This window comes from Lissotriton vulgaris, chromosome 1_2 (genome assembly GCF_964263255.1).
Source record: "Lissotriton vulgaris chromosome 1_2, aLisVul1.2, whole genome shotgun sequence".
Classification (NCBI taxonomy): domain Eukaryota; kingdom Metazoa; phylum Chordata; class Amphibia; order Caudata; family Salamandridae; genus Lissotriton; species Lissotriton vulgaris.
Genome location: NC_141686.1, coordinates 70,827,577 through 70,846,605, shown reverse-complemented (window position 1 = coordinate 70,846,605; position 19,029 = coordinate 70,827,577). Strand labels below are relative to the sequence as shown.

The 19,029-nt window shown below is 44.1% G+C and overlaps 1 protein-coding gene across 1 annotated transcript in view; it reads left to right on the top strand.

The window, feature by feature from the left end:
* LOC147733931 (sodium- and chloride-dependent GABA transporter 1-like) overlaps positions 1-19,029 on the top strand; it is a 292,502-nt gene that overhangs the window by 32,726 nt on the left and 240,747 nt on the right. Inside the window, exon 3 of the mRNA XM_086953601.1 lies at positions 3,921-4,021. Coding sequence (XP_086809727.1) covers positions 3,921-4,021 — 101 coding nt within the window. The remainder of the gene's footprint in view (positions 1-3,920; positions 4,022-19,029) is intronic.

The window sequence follows — 19,029 nt, the reverse complement described above, 5'->3', positions numbered from 1 at the left end:
ATTCACTTGATCCCCCATTGTGCGCCTAGGGTCTGCTCCATGCTTGCTTAAAAAGTACAGTTTTTAGTTTTCTCCTGAAGGATAATAAATTGCTTTCCTTCCTAAGTTCAGGCGCCAATTTGTTCCACAAGGCTGGGAGTGTGTTGGAAAAAGCACGACCCCCCACCGTGGTCAGTTTAAAACGGGATTGAGACAGTAAGGTAGCGTCCGACGAGCGCAAAGTCCTGCCCGGAATATAGGGGAATAGGCGGGATTTCAAATATCCTGGTGCTTTACCTTACAGCGCCTTATGTACGATGCACAGCCCTTTAAAGACAACCCTCTGACGAATCGGGAGCCAATGTAGCTCCTGCATCAGGGGGGAAGAGTGGGCAGTCCTGGGTTTTTTATAGATCAGCCTGGCTGCATCATTCATAACTCCCTAGTTTATCCAGCAGCCGCTGTGGTAGACCTATGTATAGGGAGTTCCCGTAGTCCAGCCTAGCCAAAATTGTGGCTGAGACCACGTGCCTCAAGGTAGAGAATGAAAGTAAGGCAGAAATCTTCCTTAGTTGTCGTAACAAGCCTATACAAGTACCCACTACCGTGATGACTTGTTTTTTCATGGATAGTTTGTCATCCACATATAGGCCTAGACTTTTGACTGCGGATGCCGGTTTCGGTGGCACACCCAGCTCCATAGGCCAAAATTTCTCACTCCAAGGGTTGCCCGAGATGGAGATGGGCAACACTTCCGTCTTATCCGGATTGACTTTTAAGGAGTTATCGGACATCCAATTGACCGTGGCTTTGAGTATGTCCTGCAACCTGGTGGACGCTCCCGGGCCATCATCCAGCCGAATGATTATCTGGGTATCATCGGCGTAGTTGTACACTAGGCAGTCCATCCTATTCAGGAGGGCGATTAATGGCTGCAGGTAAATATTAAAAAGTAGGGGTGACAAGGCAGATCCCTGTGGAACCCCGCAGGTGATCGGAGCAGAGGTGGAAAGTAAATCTCCCAGCTGTACTCTTTGCGTCCTGCCCTGCAAGAATGATGTAAGCCATGCATGTGCTGTACCCCTGATACCAAAGGCTCTCAACCGCGACAAAAGCTGTTTATGACACACGGTATCGAAAGCCGCGGAGAGATCCAGTAGTATCAGGGCGCTCGGAGTTTTTACATCAGCCCGAGTTCTCAGTTCATCTAGGATAGAAAGCATAACTAGTTCCGTGCTGTGATTAGCACGGAACCCTGCCTGATTGGTCTCCAGCAGGTTGTTACTCTCTAGATGACCCGAGAGTAATGCTAACACATGCTGCTCGATCACCTTAGCCAGGAAAGGCAACTGGGAGATGGGCCGGAAGTTTTTCAGACACTTAGTGTCCGATCCAGGTTTCTTCAATAAAGGAATCAGGCGGGCCTCTTTAAAAGCTAGAGGGACCTGTCCTGTATGAAGGGAGGTATTCAATAAATGCATAACCTCTTCCTCTATTCCTGGTGCTGCCAGCTTGAATACATCAGGAGGGCATGGATCCACCAAGGAACCCGATTTGACTCGGTCCATGATTTTGGATAGCTCTTGTTTAGAGATTGGAGAAAACTCAACTAATGGTGGGATATCTAGTGGGGCAGTAAGGTCCGGTGGACATGGACATTCGAGGGGTGTGGTTGCGGCAATTTCGCCCAGAATATCGGAGATCTTCTTTACGAAGAAATCCTGGAACCTCTGGCAGTCCTCCTGGGTGAACTCAGTACTTTGCTCTTTGTTTATCCTGAGCTCCGCCAGGACCCGAAAGATTTCCTTGTGCGGATTACTTGCTGCAGTTATTCTTTCCCCGAAGAACACAGCCTTCCTAGCTTGTATGGCTAGTTTATAATTGGCTAAGGATAAGGTGTATTCTTTCTTGGCAATGGCGTCATACTTTTTGCGCCATGCCCGTTCTTTCTTCCTCACCCCACGTTTCATCTCCCTTAAGGAATCATTATACCAAAGGGCCCCAGCTCCTCTCGCCACCTTCTTCACCCTGCGGAGGGGTGCCACCACATCAATGGCGCTCCTCAGTTTATGCTGAAGGTGACCACAAAGGGCATCAATGTTGGCATCCTGCTCCTTTGATGAAGGGGAGTGTTCCAAAAGATGGACCAATTTCTCCCCGTCGAGGTTTCTCCACTTCGGGCCATTTTCCAGCCATCCCCAGGCTTGGACAAGTGACCCTTCAGTAGGAGTCTGCCCTTTATTAAAAAGTGGTCAGACCATGCACAAGGCAGGATTTCCGTAGCACCCTGGGCTGGCATGGTAGTCCAGACTAAGTCAAGCACATGACCTTTCTCATGTGTCGGTCCCTTCACCTGTTGGGTAAGACCTAAGGAGGAGATAGCCTCCTCGATCTGTAGTGCTTCTCCCTCTTTAGGGTATTTTTCCCAGTGGTAGTTAAAGTCCCCGACAACAACCATTTTATCATATCTCGTGCGTAAGTCCTGGACCAGTCTCGTGAAGAGAGCCGGGAAGTCTGGCGATGCCCAAGGTGGCCGATATACCACCAAAAACACCACACATACCGCTCCCCGCCTGAGCTTAACCCCCATAACCTCAGTTCCCCCTAAGGTTTCGGAGAGAAACTTTTCGGCGCGGAAACGCGCCTGATAGAGAAGGGCTACTCCCCCTCCTCTCTTGGCTCCCTCCCTGTTGAAGTGGAGTGCTAGATAGTTATCTGGAAGGGCCGCCACTAGATCCGGCGCCGAGCAATCCTCCAGCCATGTTTCAGTGAGCGCAAGGGCATCTAGCTCCCCGTCTTCCAGAAGTGTAAAAACCTCCAACTTATGGCTCTGCAAAGAACGCGTATTCAACAGGCCATAGCTCAGAGTATAAATGTATGAAAGTTTTCATTTTAAATCAGCGATTCTTACTGGGTCGGAAATCGACCTAACTGATGATGATTGGCTCACAATTTGTGATTTACTGGGAATCGCCGCCATTATAGCGACTGTGGCTTGGTTGGGTCAGCAGACCACCATGTCTGTGATTCATTTTTAATAAAGGATTTTTTTTTTAAATGCAGCCCATTTCCCTTAAGGAAACGGGACTGTGTTTAAAAAGAAAAGTGTCTTTCTTTCTTTATTTTTTGTTTGTGTAAGAAGACACAGAGGTCCAGTGGGAATGGGTTACACTATATGCTTGTAGTCGGTAAAGTATTATTGTTTAGCTTCTGTAACTCGGTCGCAAAACATTAATAAATTCCATTCTGATTGGTTTTTTGGAAGGAACTCGCCTTCTAAATATCGAATTGCTATTGGGTCACAAACAGAAATTGCAATTCAGTAATGTGTTACCGAATTGCAGTTTAGGGTTTCATACATACCAAAATGATTTCTTACGGTCACAAATGCCGTCAATTCTGTGAATCTGTACATTTGTGAATACAAACCAGGTAGATTTTCTTCTAAATGCAGTACACTGTAAACAATTTGAGCTCGAGGATATCCTTGAAGGAAAGATTTTGTGCACATAAGTCAGGGCTGGAATACGTTTTGCCTTGATAACCTTCAGGACAGCACCAGCCAAAGGTAATTACACAATAACATCAAGTATCACACTATGGAACAATTTATCAAAATAGACATGAATTATGGAGCATTCCAATTTCATCTACATTTGTTCTAAGGTTACACCTTTTGGGGTTTTATTGTCGTTTTCTACCCAGACAGGTGGAACTTAGAGTTATAAGTAACTGATTTCCTAGATCTATGTTTGCGTATTTCACACATTGATTACATATGCCAGTTCATGATTGGGTTAATTTTCATGATTTTAAATTACATTTAGAAATCCTTTTTCTAGCACTTACTTTTTTTATGTATCATGTCCTTTCTTAGTTCCTTCCCCCTGTGAAATCACGTGTTCCAAAGTTGAATACGCTGTCTGCTTCCTTTTTCTCAGGGGTGGGCTTGGCTGCCGTGGTCCTCTCATTCTGGCTGAATATCTACTACATTGTCATCATCGCGTGGGCACTGTATTACCTCTTCAACTCCTTCACTGCTGTAAGTAGTTGTCTTTATGACTGACATAATAACAAAAAGTGTTCAACAACTTAAAATATGTGGTTAATCTTAGGCATCATTTCTCAACATTCAAGGGTGTAGCTTCAAAGTCACATTCAAGGGTGTGGCATCAAATTGCTATTATTGCTTTGGGGACATGTATTGTGCCCGCCCTTAGGACTCTAAAGGCATGTAGATCAAGATTTTGAGTAAAATGAAAACTTTGTAACTTTGTTCCAAAATAGTATATTTAAAAGGGGCCACCCAGTGTAGAGAAAAAGCAGCTCTCTTAGCCCAGCCCTGCATCACTAACAATCACAAACAGTGGGCATTCTATAATGTTGCTTTGTTTTATGCCATCAGCTTGGGTTTTGAGTTTGTTTGTTACATCATTCCCAGATGGCCCCTTGAAGAATGTCTTATCAGCTGTTCTTTAACATGAGAGTATCACACAGGGACAGACAACTTTCTCTAAAAGTCCTGAAAAGGGCTGCGAATGAGGAGATCCCTGAAATGAAGTGTCGTTGAACTGTATAATCTGCATCCCCCAATTAAAGACACTGCCTTATTAACAAGAGAAGTGGCAGCTTCTTTCACCAAAGGTTGGGTGTTCACTTTATTTGTGTCTTCCAACTATAACACCCATGTTGTGAAGGGATGATAAGTGCAATACATAGATGGTCTTGAATCAATCTGTGTTGTTGGGGTTACTGTTCACGTTCCAAAAATGTGACTTATGAAAAGCGGGAAAAAAGACCCATCCAAATGATTGTCCATTACATTCCATGCAAACCTTGCTGCCTTCCTCCTCTTGTGCCAGATTTCTTTTGTGTAAATTACTTTTGTGGGGCTCTGGAAATATTTTTAGCCCTTAGACATTGTTTTATGTATTAGGGGAAAAAAGATTTCTTAAATCCATTAAGATTGTTTTATGTACTTACTTGGGGGGGGGGAATCTGTTCCTATTGCCTCAGTTGGCGACAAATCTGGTACTTCCCACCATAGGGCTTAACATAATATTAGCACCAGTGGTGCAGGGGAGTGACTTGTTTGTAACACCATTGTCAGTGGCAGGTTCAGTAAAAAGACATTTATGTGTAGAGCTCCTGCTCACAAGCTGTTTAGGTATTTTCAGGTCTTGTTCCAGACTTTGGCTTGACACTCCACCAAAATGTCCTGCTAAAGTAACCCACCAGTGAGTTCCATGGCCTTGCTGGTAAGAAAGCAGATGTATGTGAAGGATAACTTGATGTTTTTGGGTCCCTGATAGACCTGATCTGTCTCTGAAATTGCCCACTAGTAGGGCTGTGATTTTAGTAGAGGTCAGCTGCTTTACTTCCACACTTGCTCTGCAGGTTTAAGCTGAACCCCTACGTGTATGCTTTGTAGGCTCCCAGCTTCAGATGTTCCCCACAGTTGAGTGAGAAACAAGCAGTGACTCTTGACTCTGAGAAGTAGTCTGAACATTCTAGATCAATGCAAGTTTGGACATATAGAGCTACAGGTGGAACATTCTGTCCTAATAAACACAGAATAATGTCACTGTTGTAAAGGTGCAGCTACGGCACATTACCAGGAAATTATTGTTGAAATGCTCGTTTGCAATTTAATATTTTTTTTTCATTTTTTTAAATTAATTTAAGAGAGAAAGTATAAATAATTAAGGTACTACAAAAAACATCTTAAACAATACATAATGAATAAAAAGAATAAATATGAGCAATAATATATATAATGGATAACCCCTAATAAAAACAGATAGATAAGAACCTAATCATGTCATTTCATTTGTATTACAGTTAAGTAAGATGCAAATATAAAGGAGGTGGTAGAGCTGCACTTTTATAGCTGGATTCGTCACCTTTCAAAATGACAATCACTGAGAAGTACAGATTGTTTGAACATGTGGCTTTCAACATATTTTTATTTCTTTTTATATATGGCAAACCCATCTACGGTGGGGTGTTGGGAGGCAATCTCAGACAGTAACACTGGCTTCTCCATATAAATTTTGCTGTGATTAGGCATAGGAACTTTTCCTGGGCAAAACTGATGAAATGAGACATTCATTTGTCTCCAGTCCTTTCAATAAATTTCAGTCAGAATCCAGAAATTTGCAAGCAATTTTCTCATCGCAAAGAGCATTGTGAATGCAACAATTTATAAACTTAACACGGTTGAGTCCACTTTGGAGACTTGCCCAGATAGCAAATTGGTTTTGCAAGGGCTGGCCCTGATTCTAATGGACATGATTATTGACTCTTTTTGGAAGGTTTCTATCATAAACCCATACTTAAATAAGGTATGAGTGCCCGAATATTAAAAAAAGCATCACCCATGGTAAACCACCATTCAAGCACTAAAAGCGCTCTTCATCCAGCAATACCATTTAAGGCATACATACATTATTAAAAGCAAGCTCAAAAACAGCGTTGTTTGTCCTCCATGATTGCCGGGCGGTTGGATTTTACTTTTCTTCCCCAAGGGAGCTGTAAATGTAAATGTATAGGCATTTATATAGCGCACTACTTACCCGTAGGGTCCCAAGGCGCTTCGACCGCTGCGAAACCCTTCCTGGCTTCCCTGAGAGATGGTCCCTTAATGGGTATCTCCAGGGTGAGACCAGGCATCCCCGGCGGTCTGGTGGGGCCATTAGTGAAGATGAGGCAAGCTAATGCCCAGAGTTGCCGAGTGTGATCGCTGATCAGAGTGGGCACCGAGGCGAGAGAATTATCGAGTCCGCTGACCCTGGTCCAGAAACCTGCCGCGCCGGGAATCGAACTCTGGTCCCGGGCCGTCCTCTGCTCTCGGGTCTGCCGCCTCTAACCAGTGAGCCACACTACTTCACAGCTCAGCCCCATTTTAGCACAGTCCAAGGTTAGACACAAAACTCAATCTTTACACTGAGGCTAGGGTATGGATCACATCACTCACTAGCTTGTGAAGCTGCACTAGTTGCCAGTGCAATTCAGAACTAATGTTAAGAGCTTATGTTTGATTCAATGAGACTTGCATGTCTCGGTTCTGCATTAACTTCAGTTTATTACTTGATGATACCATCCCCAGAGAGTCTTGAGTTCTGCTCAGTTTGGGAAGCATGTGTGGAGAATAGTTTGTCGCTGAAGGAATGTCTTTCCTGTCAGTTTCCAACAAACTGACCACCAGAAGAGGATTAGTCGAGGGCCTGCTGCTCTCGGGGGCCTGAAACAATGCACATCCTGGGACAAGGTGCCAAGCCTCCTCCCCCAGGATAGGCAGGGTCCACGAAGGGGAAGTTTCAAAGGTGTACCGCCTTTGTGAGCTTCACCAGGCCACTTGCTTCTTCAAGCAACTGGTCCCCACTGGTTCTGACCCTCACTTTGGGGGGGAGAACCAGCAGGAAAAACACGTGAGGAAGAGAGGTGTGCCCACTTCTGCTAACTCCACCACTCAGGTGGGGGAGGCGAGGTTAAGCATCTTACAGATGGGGGGCCCAACCACCCAGGGTGAGGCTTACACCCCCTTCCCACTGGAGGGTGGCATAATAAGGGGGTGTACCCACCCCAGGGAAGGGAGGAAGTTATCGGTCCTAACCTTTTACCTACCTGTAACACACCTAAATCTAGTATTTAGGGGCACCACTAAACCTTGCTTCCTCAGACGAGAACCTACAAGAAGAAAAGAAGAAGAGGGATTGAACAGTTGTGTCGAAGCTAACAAGAGGAGGACGCCCACTGGCTTGGCCCAAGCCATACCGGCGTGTCCCCACCTTGAACTGTCTCCAGCTGTGTGTCCTGCATCCAGCAACCTTGAGAAACACGGAGGACCTGCCTGCCTTCAATCCCAAAGACTCTGTCTCCTGTGATTACCGTATTTGTTCAAACAACAGACTCCAGCTCCTCAAGGATCCGCGAGTTTGCACCACTCTGCACCAGATGCCCACGGCCCGAGTTCGAGTGGCCCAACACCAAAAGGAGGTCTCCCCTATGATTCTGACCTGAGATCCGGCAACCCCTGACCTGCCTCAAGCCACCAGCCAACGCCTGCAGCCTCAACCCGGAAGGTCCCCCCAACAGCGACCAGGATCTAATAAGAAGATATGACCCTAGAAATCACTCTTGCACCCAACGCCCCACGGTCTTGGGTGGCCCAACCGATGGCGCCTAAACAACTTCAAATATCCAAACTTACCTCTCCAAGTGGTGGTCGCACCCAGAAGGGCTTTGTCCCCGAGCCTGCAGTGCTTTTGCAAACCAGAGACTCCCCATTGAAGGCTACAGGGCTTCCAACGGCAAAACAGCACTCTGCACATGGCCGCCCCAGTACCGCTGAGGGTGCATCTTTTGTGCGGACTAAACCCCCATTTGCCCTGAGCTTAATTAAATCCAGGAGATTTGCTCCCACAACCCAGTGGCCTGCTTGTCAGCAGCTACCAACCGGAGGCCCACTAGCCTCCATTGGATATCATTGTGCCTCAGCACACTGCAACCACCCGCTTATTGCCGCTAAGGGAGTAACAAGAGTTCATCCTTGACCCTGGAGGACCCCTAAGTCTAACCCCAGAATACCAACTCCTACAACAAACCCACCGACAACACTATTTTCCTCAATCGGATAACATTGACTGTTTTCTATGAAAAGTGTCTAAGTGTGGAGTTGGAAAATCTAAGAAATCCTTGTGTGGTAGTAGTCCTCAGCAAGGCCTACCAGTGCTAGGGGTTCACCCTTCTCTGCACAAGTCCTCAGACCAATAGAATAGAAGTTGGCACGGAAACTGGAATATAAAACAAAGATTTTATTAACCTCATGAGGTGGAAGTACATTCACACAACACCCTTCGGTAATGTATGAAGTAGCACACTGAACAGAAGGAGCATAGTCCTTTTATACCCACACAGGGGCTCAAAAGAAGGCAGTACGAGTACAGAAGAGAAGGTTGACATTCATAAAAGGTCCTACAGAAATGCACAGTCAACAATAGGGAGGAGCTAACAGTTGCTGATTCTGGTAAGAATAACCTGACAGTTACAGACTAAGAACAGATGTAAGGACAGTTACAGCTTTCCTCTGCACATGTGCAGAGTAGCAGAACCTAAATATAGTCTGTTCACAGGCAGAATACAATAGCAAATGACAGCAAGGTAGGACAGAGCACATGGTGAGCACTTGGCAGACAAGATGGCTGCTGAATACAAAATGGCTTCAGCTAAATGCTAACCCCAGTCAATGCCAAATTACAACAGACGACCCTTTTAGCATTAGCTGAAGACATTTGTTCATTTGGGGTAATCTGAATTCACATTTTGTATATCTATTTTCATCATTTTAGTAATTTCTTCATTCAACATACGTTGGGCTCTAATTTCAGCAACATTCTTCTCTGCAGGTGTACAGGCAGTAATGCAAGCTGAGCAAAGCATTGGACTACATTGTATACATAGACAGCATGTAAAAAGTATTTTAATTATTACACACAGGATAGTCAGTAGCTTCCAGCCCCAAGTGGAAAAGAGTGTCCAAAACCAGCTGGCAAAAGTCCATGTACCGGTCTCTGGATAAATTTCTGCAGCAATCTTATGCAGTTTACAGATTGCATCAAACACTGAAGGTGAGTGGTCCGGAATGAAAACACAGCAACTACTCCCAATGATGCGACATGCACCACTTCGATCAGCCAGAACCACATCTAGGACCATTCGGTTCTAGAGAGCTACGATCCTCGCAACTTGTAGCTCCTCTATAATGTTCCCAAGTGCCATAGCTGTCTGATTAGTAACAGCTTCCACAACTCTAGTCCATCGTCTTATCTTTCTACTGTTTAATGCAGCACCCACAAAGAAAAACAAACCCAAATTGAAATCAACGTATTGTTGCAGAGTGGTGTCAGTCTGGTCCACTTCATCAGTATTATTGTCCTCTTATATCTATTTTTGGAAATATTGTTGAATAGTTTAAAGTCCCTATGATACGATGCGGGTGCCAGAAACACAGGAGGCAACAGGAAGGACACATAGCATACGCCAGACCAACCAGCAGATAGTTGATAATATCCCTTATTGCCACAAATAAAGTAGGTATTATGTGAGGCTGTAAAACTGCTGTTATTGGCACCTTCAATAGTCAGTACCACTGTACACTCACTCCTTCCTACTGGAATTCTCCCAACACTACTAATACACAAATCTGTTTTAGCTCTAGTAACAGAAATCACAAATAGTCCATTGTTCTTAATAGTTCTCATATTCGTGAAGACATATGGTGTCGAAATACTGTCAGGTTGATACTCTTCCCATTCCCATTTAGTCCCTTTAGCTTGAGGATAACCATCTTTATCTTGGTAGCATACTTTATTAAGGTGAAAGTTAATCCCGCCTACTGAAGGCTTTCCAGATGCAGACATGCTAAACCAAGCTTGACAAGAACCATTGTGCGAGAATGGAAGAGGAATAAAAGGTGTTCCTCCTTTCTTTTGATGTGCAGGTATCATCCCACACACCCAACAATTGGTAATATTTGTGGCATTGTGGGTGTGATGCAGCATTTGGATGAACGTGTTATTCAGGTAGGATTGTCGATGTTTCTGCTCATGATATGGAAGCGTAAAGTAATGATGTTCAGCTGGCACTGGAGTTGTGGCGATCAAAAGCTCTCACGCAGAAGACACTTTCTCAACAATCCAGGTTGTCACTGCTACAGCCACCATAGCAACAACAAATTCTACAGCACAAATGATCTTTCTCTAAGCAACAGCTGATTTCATTGTAGACATGATCAGCTTGTCGTAGAAACAATCGTTGGAGCTCTTATCACCGGGCAGCCGTTGATTTCTTCACCGAGGGTCAAGACGGGTGTCACTACACCATGCAGGACTGATCCCCCCCTTGCCACATCGGCTCTGCGTTTCACCAACCCAGGGCTGTAGCTCAACCAGTCTTTTTCAAAATTGCAGACTCTTTCCTTGGTCTCAGCTGATATCTGGATACTCCAGCAATCGTGTGGTCAGGGAAGACTTCCTTAGATTTGTCAGGTGAGATAGCTTGGCTTTTCTCCGTCTCCAGAATCTCTCGATGGTCGGTCAGCACAGCAGGTTCCACCAAGGCGGGCGACACTCGCTTACAGTGAGTGCTATGGACCCAGTTCTTCCTGTTCGTCACTCGAATTGCTGTCCTTGTCGCTAGGAGTACTTGCTCCGGGCCTCGCCCCCTTGGTTCCAAGCTGTTCGACCTCTCGAAGACCTTGATCATCACATGATCACCAGGCCGGAGTTCATGGGCCTCACCTGCAGACCTGTCAGGAAGCGCTTCTCGAACTTGTTGATGAATAGAGATCAAACTGTCAGTTAACTGTGCCAAATAGTCACTCATCAAAACACAAGGTACATCATGTATGGGGCGTGGCTTAGGAACTCCCCAAATGTTCCTCGGTCTTCCAAACACCACTTCATATAGTTTAAGGCCAGATCGTGAATGTGGCACCGATCTAATAGACAATAATGCCAAGGGTAATGCATCTGGCCATTTTAAGGATGTGGAGGCGAGTATTTTCACTAATTTCAATTTCAGGGTAGTGTTATATCTTTCCACTAACCCTGCTGATTGCGTATGGAAGACTGCATGGAATTCTGTTTGATCCCTAATCCTTTCAAGACATACTCAACAAGTTGCCCAATAAAATGGAGTCCGTTGTGTCACTCCACAAAAGTTTACAAACACCATAGCTAGGGAAGAATTCCTTTAAAAGCCCCTTTGCTGTAGTGAGAGTAAGCATGGGCGAATTTTGAGAATCTGGCGTTCGCGAATTTTGCGAATTTGCGAACTCGCAATCCGCAAAATCCGCGAATTCTCGCGAATTTGCGGATTTTTTTTTTGTTTTGTGTTCGCAAGGATTTCTGCCAGTTCGCAAGGATTTCTGACAGTTCGCGAGGGTTTTGTAACAGTTTGCAATTGCGAACTTACATGTCGGCTCGCAACGGTCACGATTATGTTGTTTCTACGTCTGGTTCATCATCACAGGTTCCCAGCACCCTCTGTTTCACCCCTGCCACCCTCTGTTTCACCCATGCCACCCTCTGGTGCATCAATGCCACCCTCTGGTTCATCATCACTGTAGATTATGGGTGGAAAAAGCAAGCACACCTGCCTGCTTCAACTGACATGAATTAATTTGGGGTTGATTTATTAATGTGTCACTGTTTTAAAATTCAAGTCTGGCACCTGCTTCCTTATCTGTAATTTGCTTTCTGTTGCAGTGCAATTTTTTTTTCCAGGACCTTTGTGGCCTACTTGTAGCTATTCTATGAGCCTGCTGTGAGGGTCAGAGCAGGGTCATACAATTGTTGCAACTAGCAACTGAACTCTGGAGGGGCCCTTGTCAGGAAGCACTACAGGGAACAGTTACTAATGATGAGTTTGAACTTTTGAACCTGCTTTCACTTTTGCAAAACTCGTTTTTCTGCAGAACAGCATTACAGCAACTGTAATGCCCCACCAAGCTTATATGAGAAAGTTGATTTCTAATCCAAAAGTTATCCACAGAAAATCAAAAGGCCTCAAATCCAAAAAAGTGCAGGCAAATGTCAACCTGAGGAGTTATTCTGATAAAAATCATCATTTTCAGAAGGTCTATGCTGCTTGCTAGTAGATTTCTTGTGCAGGATTGCAATTTTTGTAATTTCGCGAGTGCGAGATTGTTGCTGCCCGCCGCACCTACATGTTCGCAATTGCGAACTTACACCGCAAAGAAAAAAAAATCCGCTGCGTGCGAATTTGCGGATTTTCGGTAAATTCGCGAGCGTTCGCGGATTGCGAATTTACCGAAAATCCGCAAAATCCGCGAGCGTAACAGATTTTCCGCCCATGCTTAAGTGAGAGCCGTATTATCCTTAGTAGGGTATGCCTCTATTCATTAACTGAAGGCACATACCACCACTAGAACATACTTCAAGTTATTGCAACGTTCAAGTTGGATATAATCCATTTGCAAAACTTCAAAAGGTGCAGTTGGTGTAGCAAACCCTCCTGTAGGAGTTCGTGTCCCTTTACCAGGATTGTACTGCCAACAGATCAAACAGGACTGTACTACTCTCTTAGCTGTGATGGCAATTTCTGGATGCTCCCAAACTTGCTTAAGCAATTTCGTTATTGCTGAAGGTCCAACAAGTGCCAGCCCATGTGCCATTTGAACCATAGGCTGTACAAAGGCTATAGGCAATTTCCATTTATTCATCTCTTTGTTTCGCCAACAGCCCTTGTCATCCAACAGTCCTTCTTTAGACCATTGCTCAAGCTTTTCCCCAGAAGCAGATCTCTGTATGTCTAAAACTTCTTGTCTAGCATCATGCCAAAGTTCTGCTTGTGACTTTACTACATACATGGATGTAGTGCTTTGTTGCATCGCAGTCTCACGAGCTACGCGATCTGCAGAGGCATTGACTTGCCCTGTCTTGTCAATCACTTTCTTGTATGCGCTACACTTCACAATAGCTATTTTCTTCGGATTCGTCAGTGTGGTCAGAAGATTATGCACTAGTTCTCCATGCATTATCTGCATCCCGTGGGATGTAAGAAAGCCTCTTTCCTTCCAAAGTAGGCCAAATCATGGGCCACTTCAAAAACCATAGCGGCTGTCTGTATAAATGTTTACACACAAGTCAGTACTAAGTTCACATGCTCGGGTCAGAGCTATTAGCTAAGCTGCTTGAGCTGACTTCTGAGGTATACGAGCTGTCTCCACTACTGTCGCAAGTGCCGTAATTGCATACGCAGCTGAAGTCGTACCATCTGGTAACTTCAAACAGGACCCATTAACCCACAGTTCCCCATCTACATCTGAAAGGGGCGTATTTTGCAAATCAACGCAACCCTTTTTGTCTGTTCCTCAGTAGGAATATACAATCGTGAGGCTCCTTTGACTGAGACTGAGTCACAGGATATGGCAACAAAGTGGCTGGGTTTAGTGTTGCATATCTCTTAAAGGTAATATGAGGTGCTAACAGTGTCAATTTGTATCCTGTCAAGCAGGCACTAGTTGTGTTGTGTTTTGGTCTGATTCAAAAGGGCATCGACCGCATGGGGTACTAGCACCAACAGTTTGTGTGACAAAACTATCCCTTCACTCTGACGTATGGACAAAGCTGTTGCTGCAACTGAATTAAAGCACCCTGGTAATACATGAGCAACAGGATCAAGGACAACTGAAAAATACTCACAGGGACGCTGCTTGTCACTGTGTGTCTGTACTAAAACTGACAATGCGCATCCATCTTTCTCATGTACATAGAGTGTAAAACCCTTCGTGTAATTTGGAGTGCCTAACACTGGTGCAGAACAAAGAGCTTGACGTAACTGATGAAAAGCATTCAGTCGTCCATGGAAGGGGCACTGGAGTGTCCTTGGTCAAAAGCGCTAACAAGGGTTTGACAATGTGCGAAAAACTCAATATCCATTGCCTACAAAGCGAAGTCAGACCAATGAATGCACGGACATCTTTATGAGTAGAAGGCATTGGTGTATCTAAAATTACTTGAATGTGATCTGAGGTAAGTGCATGGCCCTCCTTAGACAGAAGGTGCCCTAAATAGGTAACTTCGGTCTACAATATTGCAATTTCTTCCGTGACACTTTATGATGGTGCGATGCAAGAAAAGAAAGCAAAGACCAAGTACATTTTTCACATTGTTCAGGCATAACGGCTGCCAACAAGATATCATCGACATATTGTATGAAAGCCACTCCTTCAGGTAAAACAAAAGAATCAAGCTGTCTTTTCAATACTTGGCTGTAAATGCTAGGACTCTCAGTATACCCTTGAGGAACTCTACAAAATCTGTATGATCGATTATTCAAAGTGAAACCAAACAAGTATCTGCTATCAGGATGAATAGAGATCGATAAGAAAGCATTCTTCAAGTCTATGACAGAAAATGTAGTTGCTGTTGGAGGAACCAAAGTAAAAAGTGTTGTTATATCAGAAACCACGGGGTACTGTGGTATCACAATCTTGTTAACTTCTCGCAAATCGATAATTAATCTGTAAATCCTAGTGTAAATCCTAGTGTCAGTATCTTTTTTCAAAATAGGAAGAATAAGACTGTTGCAAATATTGTAAGGAACTTCCTCTACAACCCCCAGTTCAATCAAATCATGGACAATGCGTATAAGTGCTTCTTTGCCTTTTCTGAGAAATGTTATATTGAGCCAAGCGTGGCAATGAAGCGCCCTCCTTAATACTAATGTGCACTGGTGGAATAACCATTTGCCCTACATCAGTGTCTGAAGTAGCCAACAAAATACTAGGGAGCGAAGCTAATGCAATATCCTCTTTAACAAGACAAGATCTCTCAATCACAGGATGGTTGTCATTCAAAATAACACGTAGACCTTCTGGAGAACATCCTATCATAGTCCTGAAATACTTGAGCATAACAAGACCCACAATATTGTCTGGTGTATTCGGAGAAAGCAAAAATGGACATGGAGCAGTAAACTCATCAACACGAAATGCAAGTGGTTGTGACAGAGGGCTAAGGGAAGGTGTTCCATCGAATCCAATCGATGTGATGGTTAAGCCAGACAGGGGAGCCCTTGGAACCAATTGTTTAGATAAGGTGCTATGAGTAGCTCCTGTATCAACCAGAAACTGATCAGTAGAACCCAAAACATGTGCTGTAGCATAGGGACCCCTCTGATCTACTGGAATGTCAACTGATTCCTTACCCCATCCTAGGCAATCCTATGCATAGGCAGAATCTTAAAAATCAGATGGCACATAGACATTTGATATTGGTTCCGTCTATCAAAGGTGTTAAACCCATCCTGTCCACCTGTATTAGCATCAAACCTAGCACGATCATTCGTGCTTCCTCTAGGCCCTGAATATCCTGAACAACTTCTCATTTGTGCCTGTCCACGAGGACACTGCTGAGCACGCAGTACTGGACAATCAGAAACCCAATGTCCAAATTTCTTGCAATATGCATACTGGTCAACAGACAAATTCGAACGAGTATAGGAAGGAAAAGACAAATCATAAGATCCCTGTCCTCCTCTATCATTACCTCTAGAAGGCGGACAATAAGCCTGAGCCAACATAACCTTCATTTTTAACTCTTTAGTCTTTTTATCCTCATTGCCCTTAGCTTCTAATTCCTGACGTTCATAATACTGAGCCATAGTCAAAAGAGAAACTGGAGAAGAGGTAGTCCATGAACTCTCACTTGCCTTTAGGCGACTAGCTATTCCTGGCAACAGATTTGCAACATATTTATCGACAAACAGATGCCTACCCGTGTCATCTGTCCATGACTGGCCATTAAAATCGTGGAATGCCTCCTCAAATCGTGTAAAGAAATCCAAAACTGATTCATCTGCCTTTTGCTTACACGACGCTAATATAGTCCAATCTATCTTTTTAGGGGGAATAATCGTTTTTAACTTAACTAATATACCTGCAGGAAGAGCTAAAATTACTTTACACCGTTTCAGTGCTGGCTCCCTCTCTACATCCATTTGTTCTAACTCTTTCCATAACGCCCCAAAAGTTGCACCATCATCATCTTTACGCACAGTTCTCCACATGTCAGGTAGTAATATCAACCCAAAGAACATGTCAATATCGGGCTAAGTCATAGTATAAGAGCTTAAGCTTGCCTCAACTTCCTCATAAAAAGCGGCTGGATTCTTCAGCGAATCAGGCAATTAATTTTTAAGAGCCATAACATCCGCTCTGTTCCACGGAGTATAGACCCAATTATAAATAAAATAACCCTTAGCATTGGCAGAACTCTTATCATCATCTGTTCCCTCGCCTCTAGGAGAAACATACAAAGGCGCGGCTTCCCGCATGGGTTTCTCATGAACTATCATAGTCTTATCTGTTCCGAAGATAGAAGCCTGTGCCACGCCGGTCTGAGATGTTTGTGCAGCTGCTTCTGCTGCCTTTTTCTCCTCTAGCAAATGGACTGCATCAGCACATAGTTTAACCTAACGCCTGATTGCATCAGCCACCTGAGAAAAGACAAAAAGACCATCACGCATTTGCTTACAGTCATTTGCTACATCATCGGGCTCTAATTCATCAGAATGTTTCCTAAACCACTCAACGACTTCTGCGGCAAATACCTCAGTAAAATATATTTGCTCCCTTTCATGCCAACTTTTTATGTCATCTAAAAGCTCGGAAGCACGGACAGTACTGCGAAGGGCTTTTCGGGCAGCAGATTTAAGCTCAGACGAATGCTGAACGGGCAACATAGAACGAGTTTCCTGTGCTTTGTCCTGTTTTGCAGGAGAGTCTTAATCTGACCCATGAGGAGCATAAGGGAAAATGTACGGAGGCGAAGAACGATCTAATAACAAGAAATCCACTTGCGGTTTATTGAGGATAGGATAAAGGGGTTGACTAACAGCGTATTGGCCAGTTACCTGTAAATGGCGCTCCCTATCCTCTCTCTCTGTTAGTTCTTTTATTTCATTATTTTTCAACTCTAATGCTTTCGCATAAATGTTCTTTCGCTGTTCTTTTTCAGTCACGACTTGCTCACGCTTCATTCGTTCACGCACTTCTTTCTCAAACATTTGTACACAGTCAAACATATCTTGCCTAGTCTTTCACTGAAACATACATTGTTCCACATACTGAATCTTTCGTAAATCAAATGACCCATGCATAGGCCAACGCAACTCAGGATCCTTACGAGTATATTTATTCCATAACGTGCTGTACATTATAGAAGAAATACCATACTTAATATACATGTCCCTATTAGGCGTCCCATCTGGCGGGCCGGTTGTGCTTCATCGAGTCTCAAACTGGTGCCACTACAAAAGCAACACATCCTACGAAGTGTGCTAGAAACAGGCATGACAAAAACAGTGCAGAATATGCAGTATTATAACCAAAGTAGCGCTTAAGGTACTCTTTGTATGTTGCGCCATTCAAATCAATTCAAAACAGAGAAAAATCTCCTCATTACCTGCCTGTATAAATTGCAATTTATATATTACAAATTCCAAATACAAATATTAGCCAATCATACAAATTCAAAGCCACAGTAAGCGTTACTAAACTACCTTACCAATCCAAGGCATTACAAACCAACAGCAAGCACCGCAGAACGACTCTTACCAATCAATTGGTGTACAGATTCCAACTGCCAAGTTCTCAAATCGACCAAATGGTCACTGCACGGCGAATCAACAGAAGAGATCTCAGTCGTGGACCGGCACCACCTGGATGGTCAGATCAGAAAGAGAGGAAAAACGCTGTGGTTTGCCAAGACGTGGGTCTTGTCGGGCAATAATCATCCGCAGCGAGATTACAATCCTTCGTCGCGACCACTCCTTCAGGCATCCGAGTCGCCGATGAGCCCCGAGTTGGGCGCCAATTTTGTGGTAGTAGTCCTCAGCAAGGCCTACCAGTGCTAGGGGTTTGCCCTTCTCTGCACAAGTCCTCAGACCAATAGAATAGAAGTTGACACGGAAACTGGAATATAAAACAAAGATTTCATTAACCTCATGAGGTGGAACTACATTCATACAACACCCTTCGGTAATGTATGAAGTAGCACACTGAACAGAAGGAGCATGGTCCTTTTATACCCACACAGGGGCTCAAAAGAAGGCGGTACAAGTACAGAAGAGAAGGTTTACTTACATAAAAGTTCCTAAAGAAATGCACAGTCAACAATAGACAGGAGCTAACAGTTTGCTGATTCTGGTAAGAATAACCTGACAGTTATAGACCTAGAACGGATGTAAGGACAGTTACAGCTTTCCTCTGCGCATGTGCAGAGTAGCAGAATCCAAATATAGTCTGTTCACAGGCAGAATACAAGAGCAAATGACAGCAAGGTAGGACAGAACACATGGTGAGCACATGGCAGACAAGATGGCTGCTGAATACAAAATGGCTTCAGCTAAATGCTAACCCCAGTCGCTGCCAAATTACAACACTTGTAACTAAATACCCAAAATGCGTTTACTTACCTGTTTACAGGAAATGTCCCAGTGCATTATCCAGGTATACTGCAC